Genomic DNA, 12,025 nt, shown 5'->3' with positions numbered 1-12,025 from the left:
TTCCGTCTACGAAACCAAAGCAGTTGCTTAGTGGCGCCCCTTGGTTAAAAACAGCTTCCGCGTACTTTTCCAGCTCTAGTGGATTTAAAATGGTTCGGTTCCATTGTGTGATTCTGTGGTTATGATGTGCATAAATCCAGTCTGTTACGGTGTTGCATATCATGCAAAGTTCTGGTACTGGCCTTCCGAAAATAGGTATCATGTCTGAGTATCGACAAGGAAAGGAATATCGCTTCAGAAGCATGCAAAGCCCTTCTGTTCCTTCGCAAACAGTTCCCTGGTCGCATATGAAGTATTGCGGAATTTGAAGAGCATCTTCTACCAGAGGAATGTGGTGCTTTTCCACCCTGAAGTTTGCCCTACACTCGGCTTCACTTTGGCTCTCTAAGTTAAACGGCGGGTAGTTATAGTACGGAAAATCCAAGTTGTTTGAACTGTTTTCTTCGAAAAGCAAAGCATATTCTTCAATCGTAATGATATTAGAGGCATAGCTGGCCAGCAAAATTTCGCGAGTTTCTTTAAAAGTCCCATTTGCACTGAAAACAATACTATAATCGGTTTCTGTTGTTCAGAAATAAAGTAATTTCACTACTCTTTTTATTCTATCCGCGGGTAGCCGCGTCGTTGAATCCCGCCATCTTAACCTAAAATTTCCCGCCACGAACACGGCGTCCTCGACACAGGCCTCACGCGGCTTCGGTATATTTGACGACGTCCGCGTTGTTGGATCTTAAAGTCCCTATTGAAACTGTTGCCGACAATGCTTGCCCATGGGATCATTGCTTTCTTCAGTTGGTGTATCGTTTGTGAAATCCACACCCGAAAACATCTGATCGACGGGATTCTTTGCGGTATCATTGCTTGTGCAATTGATTTAGATCATTTTATAGCTGCTAAATCTTTCAAAATTAAGGTAAGAGACACAAATCAGCGAGCGGTACTGTACCCTTGACTGAACACGAAGAGGGGTGTTAGAGTTCGGGACAGTCACGGTTTATGCAAGGAACACCAAGTAATTATTTGAATTATTTTTTATCATGCCAATAACAACTTGGCTTTTCAATTTTTTCCCTTTATTTTGAAAAACCATGCAGTGAAATTGCCCATTTTGATTGGCTAACTTTAATGGTGATGAACTCCCAATGATGAGCCAAGAAAATGTCCTTACAAAGCGCACCAGGTAAAAACCCGGGAATTGAAAAAGTGACCCAGAAAATAAAGCTATCCTTGAGCAGAATACCTCCCAGAAATGGGTCTTTGATTGAGGTACAATTGATTGAATTTTCCCAAAATACCTGTATCCGTGCCATATTTCAAACTCAATAGAAAACCTGCAGTTTCATTCTGCATCCAGGAGACTCCAGAATAATGAGGGACTTTTTGCAAAGCTCTTAAGTTGATTTGCTGGCGAAGAGTAAGTGCCATAATACTTCCCTTAAGGGGGTATTGGGACATTCATGCACTCCTTCATTTGGTGCAATAATTTCCACTGTCGTCTGTTGTCTTCATTGTGGTGCCAATGTTACAAGTGTGGCTTGCACAGAACAATTGCTTTCTTCAATCCCTACCATACTTGTTTACAGTTGGTGTTATTTCACACCACTTGCATGATGGGAACAGGTGTGGCTTATGTTTTTGGCCCCTTGGGAGTACACCACCTCCGCCATACTGGATATACATATGTTGTATTGTTGCCCTACCTTTTATTGTCAAAGAAACAAAAGCTAACATTGACAAGCTGGTTGTTATTCCTGTAGCTGAAAACAATGTAGTCCTTTTGGATGAATGAAAATTAACTGAATAGAGCAATTTATCCATTTCCTTTATTCAATATAGGGACATACTGACAAATTTTATTCAAATGCTTTCCCATGACTCAATACAGCAGCTGCTTAACTCAAAAGGGCTATAGCAATAGAAAAGTGCATATTTTGTTTAGGGTTAGAGTTAGGGTTTGAGAAACTCAGGTAAATAAAGTGTATGAAGATGATAAGTTGTCTTGCATTTTAGCAATTAAACGCCTCTTACCTACCCCTTCTTGGGCCCAAAACTGAATGGTTCACTTCGAAAAACTGCAAAATCAATGAATTCTATTTTGGAATGATCAAAAGCTCCTAAAAACAGGGAAACAACACACAAACCCTATGCTTGAGTAATTGGTTTCTTAAATGCTGACTTATACCACTGCAATTACTGCACAATAAATGGTGATGTTCTGGTGAAATGAGAAAAATAAAAGCAGGGGGAAAATGGAAAAAGAGAGACGATAAAGAAAACAAAAACAAAGATTTGTTTAGGCAGAGACTGATTCAGAATCCTCTTGCAAAAGAGGAGAAGCACTATCCATCAGCCCAAGCTTGCAGAGGATGTTACTAATCCAAAATGTGTCTTTACAATGGCCTTTTATTCAATTGTTAGGCTAATTCTGTTTTCCATTTTACAGTTACTTTTTGCTATTTCCATTGCATTAGCGGAAATTTAGGAAATCCTGGAACCTGATCGGCTCCAGAAGTGGTAAGAATCTTCTGCTCCGTCCAAGGGGGTGATTGGAATCGTTGTCATACGGCATTACCTCTTTGTTAACTTAATTGTAGACACTGTCAATCTTTAACCTTTAATATGCCTGTATAACTAATCAATATTCTCTCCCGTTCGACCTCATTTCTTTGGTTTGCACCATTTAATTTCAAAATAGTCTGAATATGAGATAATTTAAATTACCAACAAAGTGTTTGTGAAGAATAACACATCCTTGACGCGAAATTCTACATGAAATCAAGTTTGGAGAATTAACGAATTAACCTCATCTCTATAGAAGCTCAAGAGTACCCAAATATAAAACAGTCAGCACAGTCTGTACTGTTTCAAATTTTATGTAGCTCTATGATGTTCAATTCAATACACTAAACCAGTTGGGGTATATCTCGTTCCCTCGAGCCCTAACTCAAAGGTGGTCTACCTTCTGACAGAAGGCTCTCTCTTTCATCAATTGATACACTTGTCTGGTCAGAAGACCGACGGCCGCGACGTCTGCGAGGTCTTCGCGAATGTCTACGAACTTGATCCAAGTCACTGTCAGTGGGAGGAGGTGGCAGATTCTTATCATCATATGCAGCTGACCACGCCTCCACAGTGTGCGCTCAATCACATGGAAAAACGTCTCGACTCGGTGCCAAAGTAGGGTTAAGAACTGAATCACAATAATTAACCCGTAAATACAGAGAAACGCAAGACCCAGCACGTTGGTTCCCAAGACCTCCAGTCTAGTCTGTCTCATTAGAGTAATGATCAAAATATGGCTATAAACGCAAAATACCAACACAATTTAGATCCAAAAGAGAATTCGAGGGTTTCTGTTCCTCCTTTTCTCTCTAAGGAGGACTTAAAGAGGTTTTTACCTATCTAATTATAACCATTACAATTTTTTCAAATGTGATTGGTGCATTGGCTGCTTTATTTTTTCTAATCATTCACAGTGTAATTGGACAGTTAGCTGTATATCGGTCAGATGAAGCAGCCAATCATACTAAGTCCACTCAGCTAAACCCACTATTCACAGAACTGATCACAGTAACCATAGCAACAACCATTTAATTCGAGTGGAGTCCAATTCGGTCTGTAATCATACAAGTGATTAACAAATTCGGACGACCGCAAAGTGGGTGTCCGATATGTTTATCACGAGACAGAATTGGACAACAAGAATTACTTTCACCAATTAATCATAACCATCTCAATTTCCGAAAAAACAAACACATCTAAAACAAATATCTCCAGTGGAGACGATTTGTTTAGTTAAAAATTCCTCCATTTTGGAAATTCCCCAGTTTCTCCTTGGATAAGTGGTTGTTGCTATGGTATTTTGATCATTTCTGTGACTGGTGGATTAGCCGAGTCGCTCTGACGAAGGGCTAACGCTCGAAACGTCAGCTTTTTTACCCTTTACGGTGGCTAATTTACGTTTTCAACTCACTTGTTAACACTAAATTACCTGCTATGATTGGCTGATTCAACTGTTCGATTACAGGTGTTCGATCACAGACAACTGTCCGATTACAAATGTTCAGAATGATTAGTGAAAAATGAAGCTGCGAATGCACCAATAATATTTGAGGAATTTGTAATGTAAGAGTTTAACCAAACTAACTTCAAGATATGGTGGGCAAAACGCTCTTGCCATAAATACGACTTATCGTTTGCCCAAGCCGAGACACAACTGACTAAAATGCGGTTCTGGGTGGTGCTCAAATGATCACGTCCCTGATGGACAAAGAATAACTTCATCATTTCGGTTTAACATAATGAGACACGAATCAAACTTGTGCGGTGATAAAGCTGTAGCAGCCGTGACATAACTGAATGAAGCAACCAGTACCTGCTCATAGAGCCGAACCAAAAGAAAAGAAATGTAGGCCATCCATAAGCTCTCAGCTCTTTTAAAGTTTGAGGTGAGCTCAATTTTAAGGTGTTTATCAATATATTACCATCATTAAGGTTCTAACGATGACTCTGTTGGCGTTATTTTGCACCCGATAATTCACGAATTTCAAGTCAGTTTCCCTGCAAGTTTTTCCCAAAAATTTAATTCGTAATTTTGATGTTCAAGCTCCTTTTTCTCGGAATTACTATCGGATAATCTTTTCTCTGTGGTCAGAGAAAAATACTTGTACCGGGGCTGTTCCTTTAACTCTAGTGTGTAACATGTCTTTTTGCACCGCAGTCATCACATCTGACGTATCTCCCACACGACTTAATCTTCCTCTTTTTGGCAGTGTTTGGTGTTATGTTTTTTTCTCCCCTTTTGTCACTAATGTTTGCCACAAGGCGATTTTATAGATTTTATACCTTAAACGCTGTACATCGATAAACCACGACAGCCTAGTTACAGTTTTTTCCGCGCTATTCTTCACTGTCTAATGGCTTTGATTCGTAATCCTGGGAAAATTTCCGATTAATAAATCACCTTTGCATTAGAGCAGGCCTGATTTCCCACCAAAGAAATATACCTACACTTTTTTGAAACAAAGCAAGGAGAAATTAGCTGTCAATCTCAGATCATTCGAAAGTGTTAATCATGATTTTTAATCTCTCTATCAGTGAAATAACCCTTGAAGGCCTTATGACATTTAAACCCCTTTAAAGCTTCGCTTCTATCACATGTCAATAACTATTCCTTATTCTCAATTTCTTAGACTTCGTAGTTTATGCAGTGACGGCTCTGATTATTTTCAACAAAACAAAGGTAATGTGCCAGTTTTTCGAAAAACGTGGCTATCCTGTTTCTGTCGCTCAAGCGGGCCACCACCAAATTGATCGACAGTCAGCACTACAAATGGCACAGAAGGAAAATATCGGTCTTACTCCATTCACACTCACACTGACCCTCATTATCAAGCAGTTAAATCCACCATTCTTAGAAACTTTAAATTACTTCAAAACGATCCCGAAATTGGTAGTATCTTTTCGCAGCCTCCTCTAATTTCATTCAAAAGCGACCACCTCATAAATAAATATTAAGTCTTCACTAAACAGCACGAAAACAGTAAAGCCTTTTGACAGATAAGTTTATTTGGGAGAGCCTGGAAAGAACCTAACTAAAACACTATGGACAGGAAAGCTGGGTGGGAATCGAGGCCTTAGCTCCGGAAACTATAAGCCCATCCTACGGAGGCTTAACAAAACTAGCCGATGGCAAAGCAAGACTTCAGTAAACTGAACTAAATGGAGCTCTGACTCCTGGGTTGATTCAGCGACCTACATGACTATTACGTGCTATACTCCTTTTTGTATACTTCCGGTGTCCTGCTCGTGTCGACAAAATTTTTTTTTCAGCCTTCAACGCACGCTTACTCGTCAAAAATAGCATTTATGGTCAGAAGTTCAATACCAACCCGAGACTCTCAAGTTTAAGCGTACACGATACAAAACTTGTCCTTTCATTCATAACTTCGAGAACATTTCTGGACCCAAGCGATCCATTAAGATTACTGATCATTTCACGTGCGCCTCCGTCAATGTAATCTATTGTAAAAACTGTATTTATTGCAAGAACACATGCATTGGCGAAACATAAGGACAGCTGGGTGGCCCTTTCTGAGAACAACTTTGTGAAGTAGAAAGGAATAACAAGGACGCGTTCAAGCCATTTGTAAGGATACTGAAACGAGTTATCCATTGCTTGAGGCAAATAAAGCCTTCAGACCCGAGTCTCATTTTTTTTTCATCGTTTATTTAGTTTAACTTAAACAATGTTTTACAACTTTCATTTCCTGATACTCGTCCCTTCATATTTATTTTAAGAAAATGTTAAGACTTTCATTAAACTTGATTAAATGCGGTTTTTAGGCATTGTCAAGTGGCGTAATCTCGTGGCGTCGTCAATGTCTTTTAGCCTGTTCACTTCTTTTACACTGTCTTGCCCTGTATTGATTTAAAAAGAAAAAAAAGATTGAGAAAATTTCTCTTCACATGAACCAGCACATTCCAGCTGGCTCTATTTTTCCGAAACATCAGCTCTGTACTTACCAGACGATTGCAAAGATCGCAAGACTTCGGACAATATTCTGCTGCATAATCGGTTTCGCAAAGTGGAGGATTATAATTGATTTCCCGTCCACAATCTTCTTCAGAGTCACTGCAAATTTCGGTTCCTTTGCCTCAAGAAGGAAAAAGAGGAAGAAGAAAAAAAGAAAAAATGAGTTGATTTAAAATAAAGTATGAATGACTCGTAAATAGAATTACAGAGATGGTAAGTTCTCTCTTATTCTCTTTACAAACATGACGCTATCGACATTGCTGATTCTAGCAGTATGCAGGACGTGTTTCATATGAACTTCGTATTGGACCTCGCTCACCGTAGTCTCTGCGGCTCAGTTGTAGAGCATCGGAACGCGGAAACAGAAGGTCTTAGGTTCGATTCCTCATGGGGACTCGGGGAATTTTTTCTTTGTCCTACGCTAGTGACAAGACGTAAAACATATTTCTCCATGAATGACTCCTTTTCCATTTTCCTAGTGAAAGAATACCAGGCGTCCCGTGACATGAGTTAATTAAGAATACTTTCTGTGCTTGAGCGGTCATAAATCCTAAAGAAAGGTCGGAAAACTATTTCCTTCCAAAAAAAAGGATACAAAGACACTACACATTACCTGGAAACGGTAGTTTGCTTGGTGGAGGAACTGTGTAATCATTAGAGAAAAAATAAAATATCAATTATCAATGAAAAAGACGCTTGTTAATGTATTGGCAACATTTTAAACGTAATCGTTGGCTTTTTTCTCTCTCAGTTCTAACACGCATTCCTGGATTATTTCGAGAGCCGGCAAATAAAACAAACTTTGAATAAACCGAAGCAATAAATGTCCTTTAAGTTTTCTTTGTTATTACTGTCTTCTTCCGCTTTTTACGACTCAATCACCGACATTGCCCAAAAATTACGAACTTTGTAAGTCCGCTCCACGCAATTTTTTTGCTTGCGCAGGATCATAGGAAGTAAGCCCGAACAGGCAAGTCAGGCCCAATTTATCTCGGTCTTACCCTTATTACCCTGACAGTATTGGTCAGGTGAGTTATTGTTGATTTTTGTTGTTGTTATTATTTACTTTTCTAATCATTTTTCTTCAGTCACCATTCTTTCCTTTATTATTGTTAACCTCGCACTGTATCGATTAACTTTCAACTGAAGACAAAGGCAAGAAATTGGTAAGCTCTTTCTCTAATTCTGTATCAAAATGGAGACCACCCTTCTTACTTCCTAACAATTGGGTTAGCAATAGTTACCACAGAGATTCTGGTTTAGTTTGTCAGATAGCTGCTGGAAATATTCCAGGGCTTCATCTTCCTCCTTTACATCATCCATTGAATCGGTCATCAGCCTTAGTCTGCCTTCAGACGCCTGAGTTCCTATTGCCACGGCTATCACACGGACACCTGCGCTTCGCAAGGGCTCAGAGGTACTTAGCAAGCTTTTAGTGTCGCGGTCTTCGGATTGTTTACCATCAGTCAGCACTACTGCAATCTTATACACGTCATCTCTTCCCTCTTTGAACACTTGTTTTGTTTCTACCAGGGCCTTGTCGATTCTTGTTCGGCTGCCGATGCTTTTTATGTTTTGTACCATATCCTGAAATTGTTTGACGCTTAAGTTTTTACTGAATCGAGCCTTAACCTCAACTTTATCAGCGAACACAACCAGAGCTACCCGAGACTCATCTGCTCCTAGTTCTAGACCTTTTACCATATCCTTTACAAGCATCTTTGCGTCTTCCAGAGCACCAACCCCAATAGTATCTGAAGAGTCGAAAACAAACGCCAGATCTACTGGGCATCCTGTATTGACATTAAACAAAACCACATAATTAGATCATGAACTGGATTTCATATTCTCCTACAAGTCTTACTGAAAACGAATTAAATAAAGTTCTCCGATTCTCTTGTTTTGAATTCGTTTTTTTATTTTTATCTTCACAGTGGTTCAAAACCTTATTGTAAACTATTCTGTACTTTTGTAATGCTACTAAAGGATAATATGAAAAGATCACTTTCTCCTTTATGACGAACTAATACGAGGGGAACGAGACAACTTGGAAATCATATGAATACGTTTGGACATCAACACCAGCACCGTGTGTCAAGAGAAACAGAGTAAAAGGCTTTACTTTTTGTATTCAAAATTTACAGGAAATTAGAATGCAGAAGAACAGATAATCTTTTATTGTGCAGAACTTTGACTTACGAGGGCATTCTTCTTCGTTGCATGTAATAGTCTCTTTGGCAGGCCCAATGCAAGCCTTTCCACATATATTAGGTGGAGGATTGGTGCAGCCTCTCGTGCGAGTCAAGGTTCCTCCTCCACATTTTGCATTGCACTCAGACTCAGACCAATCTGCGTAACGACCATCAATAACTGCAAATTGACCATGAAAGGGCAATAAGTATCATTGGATTATCAACCTCGTGGAAAATTACCATAACTGCCCTTTTCAGTAACATAGGAATGGCACGTAGTTGGGGAAAGATCTTATAAATCCGTCTTAATGCATCAATCATGTTGCACATTTCTCAGGAAAGAGCTGTGATCTTTTGCGAGAGCTCAAAAGGTCATAACACAGCGTTATAATCGCTTAATTTCGTAGGACAAAAATTTCGAAAATCTGGCTTTTTCCGTCAGAATTCGCATGATTTTGAAAGGGGTAGTAGTTATGAAATCATGAATAATAATTATTTTAAGTCAATTTTATGAGTGTCATCTTACCAGGATTCTCTGTGCAACTCCTTGTTTCCTTATCAGCACCGATACAATCCTTTCCACATTTTGACGGGGGAGGTTTGGTACAGGTTCTTGTGCGGGTTTGGAATCCTTCTCCGCATGTTTTACTGCACGACGAAAACTTTGACCACTGTGTGTACTTGCCGTCAGTAGATCCTATAATGGTTGTCAAGAGTAAAGATAACAGAGTGGGTTCTTTTAAGAAAACGTGTTTTTCTTTTTCAGATAAAACAACATACGAGATTTTCGAAAAAAAAGATTTAATTGTGATATTAGAGGCAGAAATGATCGATTCGACGAGATTCTTGTGCAAGCTTCCCAGCAACACCGGTTGGATGCGCGGCACTACACACTAAGCTATAAAGACACACGTTGGGGGGATTGTGAGCAACAGAAATTTTAGTAGGTTCTTCGACCTGCAAATGAAATTTTAGTGCAGAAATTAACCTCGCTGATGCAATTTATGGAATAATTGATGAAATGAGTAAAATTTATTTATTTTGAATGGCAATCAAATTACTTATGGGGAAGTAGAAACCAATAGAATTTGCTTCGCTCCCAACTTGAAGCTACGTATCTCAGTTGGTAGCACTGAGCTGCTGACTAGTATCTGTAATACACGGGTTCGAGTCCTGTCGAAAGCTTGAATTTCCTTTCAGGCTTCTTTTTTGCTTTTCTTGAGGTAATTTTTTGCGCTTAAATTTAACCAGCAGGTCGCAATAAAATTCATTTATGATATTTGTGATATGAATTGTCGTCATTATCATCATTATCATCATCATTATTATCATCATCATCATTATCATCATCATCATTATCATCATCATCATCATCATCATCATCACCATCTTAAAATTTAAAAAAAAGTTCATCAAGTCACCACTTAAAAGAAAAAACAACAACACAAAAACATATCAACTTCAGAATTCGTCATATGCTATTGCTTTTTCCTTTACAAGCAGGCAACTCTAAGACGTTTAAATAAAAGTGAGCACGTGACTCCACTATCACGAGCATTTTGACATGTGTTACATAAGACGTAAAGGGGCGGATAAAACTAAAATGACTGGTGGAGTTTTAACGTCTACTTACGACAGACTTTCCTCATTAAATTATTGAGTTGACTGGAGAGCTCATTGAAATCCGCATATTTGGATATTTCTCCATCTTTCCCTGCTACCTTTCTCAAGTTCTCATCAGCATCAGCTCTGGATAATTCACTACCGATACCTGCGACGATTATTATCACCCCTCTTCTCTAAGAAAAGAAAAATTTATAATTATCCTTCCTCTGTTCTCGGGTCTTCTGGTAGGTAAACCCCATGGCTTAACTTTCGATTTTCAGTGCCGAGGTATTCCCAGGACATATACTCGCACTGAAAGTTATTCATAACATGTGGCTTTACTTGATAAAGTCGGTATACTCCGAGTAACATACCCTTAATGACGACCTTCCCAATGAATATGAGCTAGTTTTCTAAAATGGAAGGTATTTCAAGAAGCTGATAGAAAATGAAGAAGGTGAACGAAGAAGAGTGCTGAGTGTTAGGGTAGGTCTAATTTTTTTCTTAAAACATCATTTCCATGCGAGAGGAGTGAGTTAAAATAGCGCTGATATTAACATCCCTAACATTAGCTGAAACAAACCTTGAACAATGCTAAATTCAATGTTACATTTTTTCACCTTCAAGTTTCGCGTTGTGACATTGAAGTCAATTTCTGCCCTTTTATCCCATGTTTCATTAATCCAAAATTTTCCATCTGTAAGAATAACCATTGCATTGCCGAAACTGGGTCGGTCTCCTCCACAGCTGGTGAACACTTCTTTCACTGCCAGGTCTTCGGCAAGGTCTGTACGGGTTCCGTCATGTTTCGGTACATAAGATATTGCCTCCGCTGCCTTTGCTTTTATGGTGTCGGCATTGTGGTAATTTCTGTCTGCAAATGTAAAACTGCTCTTGGCATCCGATCCAAAGGTTATAAGGGCCATGTGACTCCCTGTTGGAGATACTCTCAATTTGTCCACAATCTTATTGAAGATGTCGGTTAGCTGACCTCGTTCTTTACTGTCCATGCTTCGTGACACATCTATCAGGACAGCAACATCCAGGGAGCAAGGCTCTGAAATGTTAAAACGATAAACTGTTAATTAGCAGTCAAATTCAAGTTTCAAAATTTCCCTTTCACCTAGGGGGCAATTGTTTTCAGTATCGACTGCAGCCCCCTACGAAGCCCACTGCTCATGATACTAAGCAGTCCTCCAGCCATGGAGTTGTAGCCCACTGGCTGAGCTTTGGCAGGATATAAGGCTGATTGCGAATCATGCTAAACAGCGGAAAAAAAAACAACAAACAAGACTTCCTTTTAATAAATCCCATGAAAACAGTTGTGGCTTACCGAGGCAATCATCGTCGTTGTATTTGCTCATTTCAGGAGTCAGGAATCCAGGGTGATATTCTCCACCTTCACATGAAAAGACGTAATTTAGACATTTTGACCAAAGGTTAAATTATACATAGTATTGTATATTAACTTTTTCGAGTATGTAAGGATAGTTTTTTAGGAAATCAGTCTTATTTTTCTTTCATCTAGCTAAAACAATTCGGAATTAATTATGTAAAAGACAGAGAGAAATATCAACTGTCATTATCGATCTTACAATATCTCTTTGGAAAAGGACCCATCTTTTTTTTTTTTTGTTTCCTATTTCCTTTTTTGAATTGATGGAAAGGGATGGTATTTCCTGAATCAATTCAG

The 12,025-nt window shown here is 39.0% G+C and overlaps 2 protein-coding genes and 1 pseudogene across 2 annotated transcripts in view; 1 reads left to right on the top strand and 2 right to left on the bottom strand.

Annotated features, from left to right (window-relative positions):
- The window catches only part of LOC136279225 (uncharacterized), a 1,493-nt gene extending 855 nt beyond the window's left edge, over positions 1–638 (bottom strand). The window contains exons 1-2 of the mRNA XM_066162825.1: positions 611–638; positions 1–561 (exon numbers count right to left, since the gene is read on the bottom strand). The exon at positions 1–561 is cut by the window's left edge and continues 132 nt beyond it. Of these exons, the coding sequence (XP_066018922.1) occupies positions 1–561; positions 611–638 (589 nt within the window). The remainder of the gene's footprint in view (positions 562–610) is intronic.
- Positions 639–760: 122 nt separating this feature from the next.
- On the top strand, positions 761–1,789 carry LOC136279223 (transmembrane protein 267-like; annotated as a pseudogene).
- A 4,429-nt stretch (positions 1,790–6,218) lies between these two features.
- On the bottom strand, positions 6,219–11,732 carry LOC131790281 (uncharacterized). Its single transcript, XM_066172234.1, has 9 exons — positions 11,666–11,732; positions 10,953–11,389; positions 10,361–10,526; positions 9,254–9,424; positions 8,735–8,905; positions 7,780–8,328; positions 7,149–7,178; positions 6,526–6,656; positions 6,219–6,420 (listed from the first exon to the last, which is right to left on the bottom strand). The coding sequence occupies exons 1-9, from the start codon at positions 11,694–11,696 to the stop codon at positions 6,406–6,408; spliced, it is 1,701 nt and encodes a 566-aa protein (XP_066028331.1). The 5' UTR covers positions 11,697–11,732; the 3' UTR covers positions 6,219–6,405.
- Positions 11,733–12,025: the final 293 nt, after the last annotated feature.

The sequence above is a fragment of the Pocillopora verrucosa genome, chromosome 1, assembly GCF_036669915.1.
Source record: "Pocillopora verrucosa isolate sample1 chromosome 1, ASM3666991v2, whole genome shotgun sequence".
Classification (NCBI taxonomy): Eukaryota; Metazoa; Cnidaria; class Anthozoa; order Scleractinia; family Pocilloporidae; genus Pocillopora; species Pocillopora verrucosa.
This window is presented reverse-complemented; position numbering and strand designations above follow the sequence as displayed.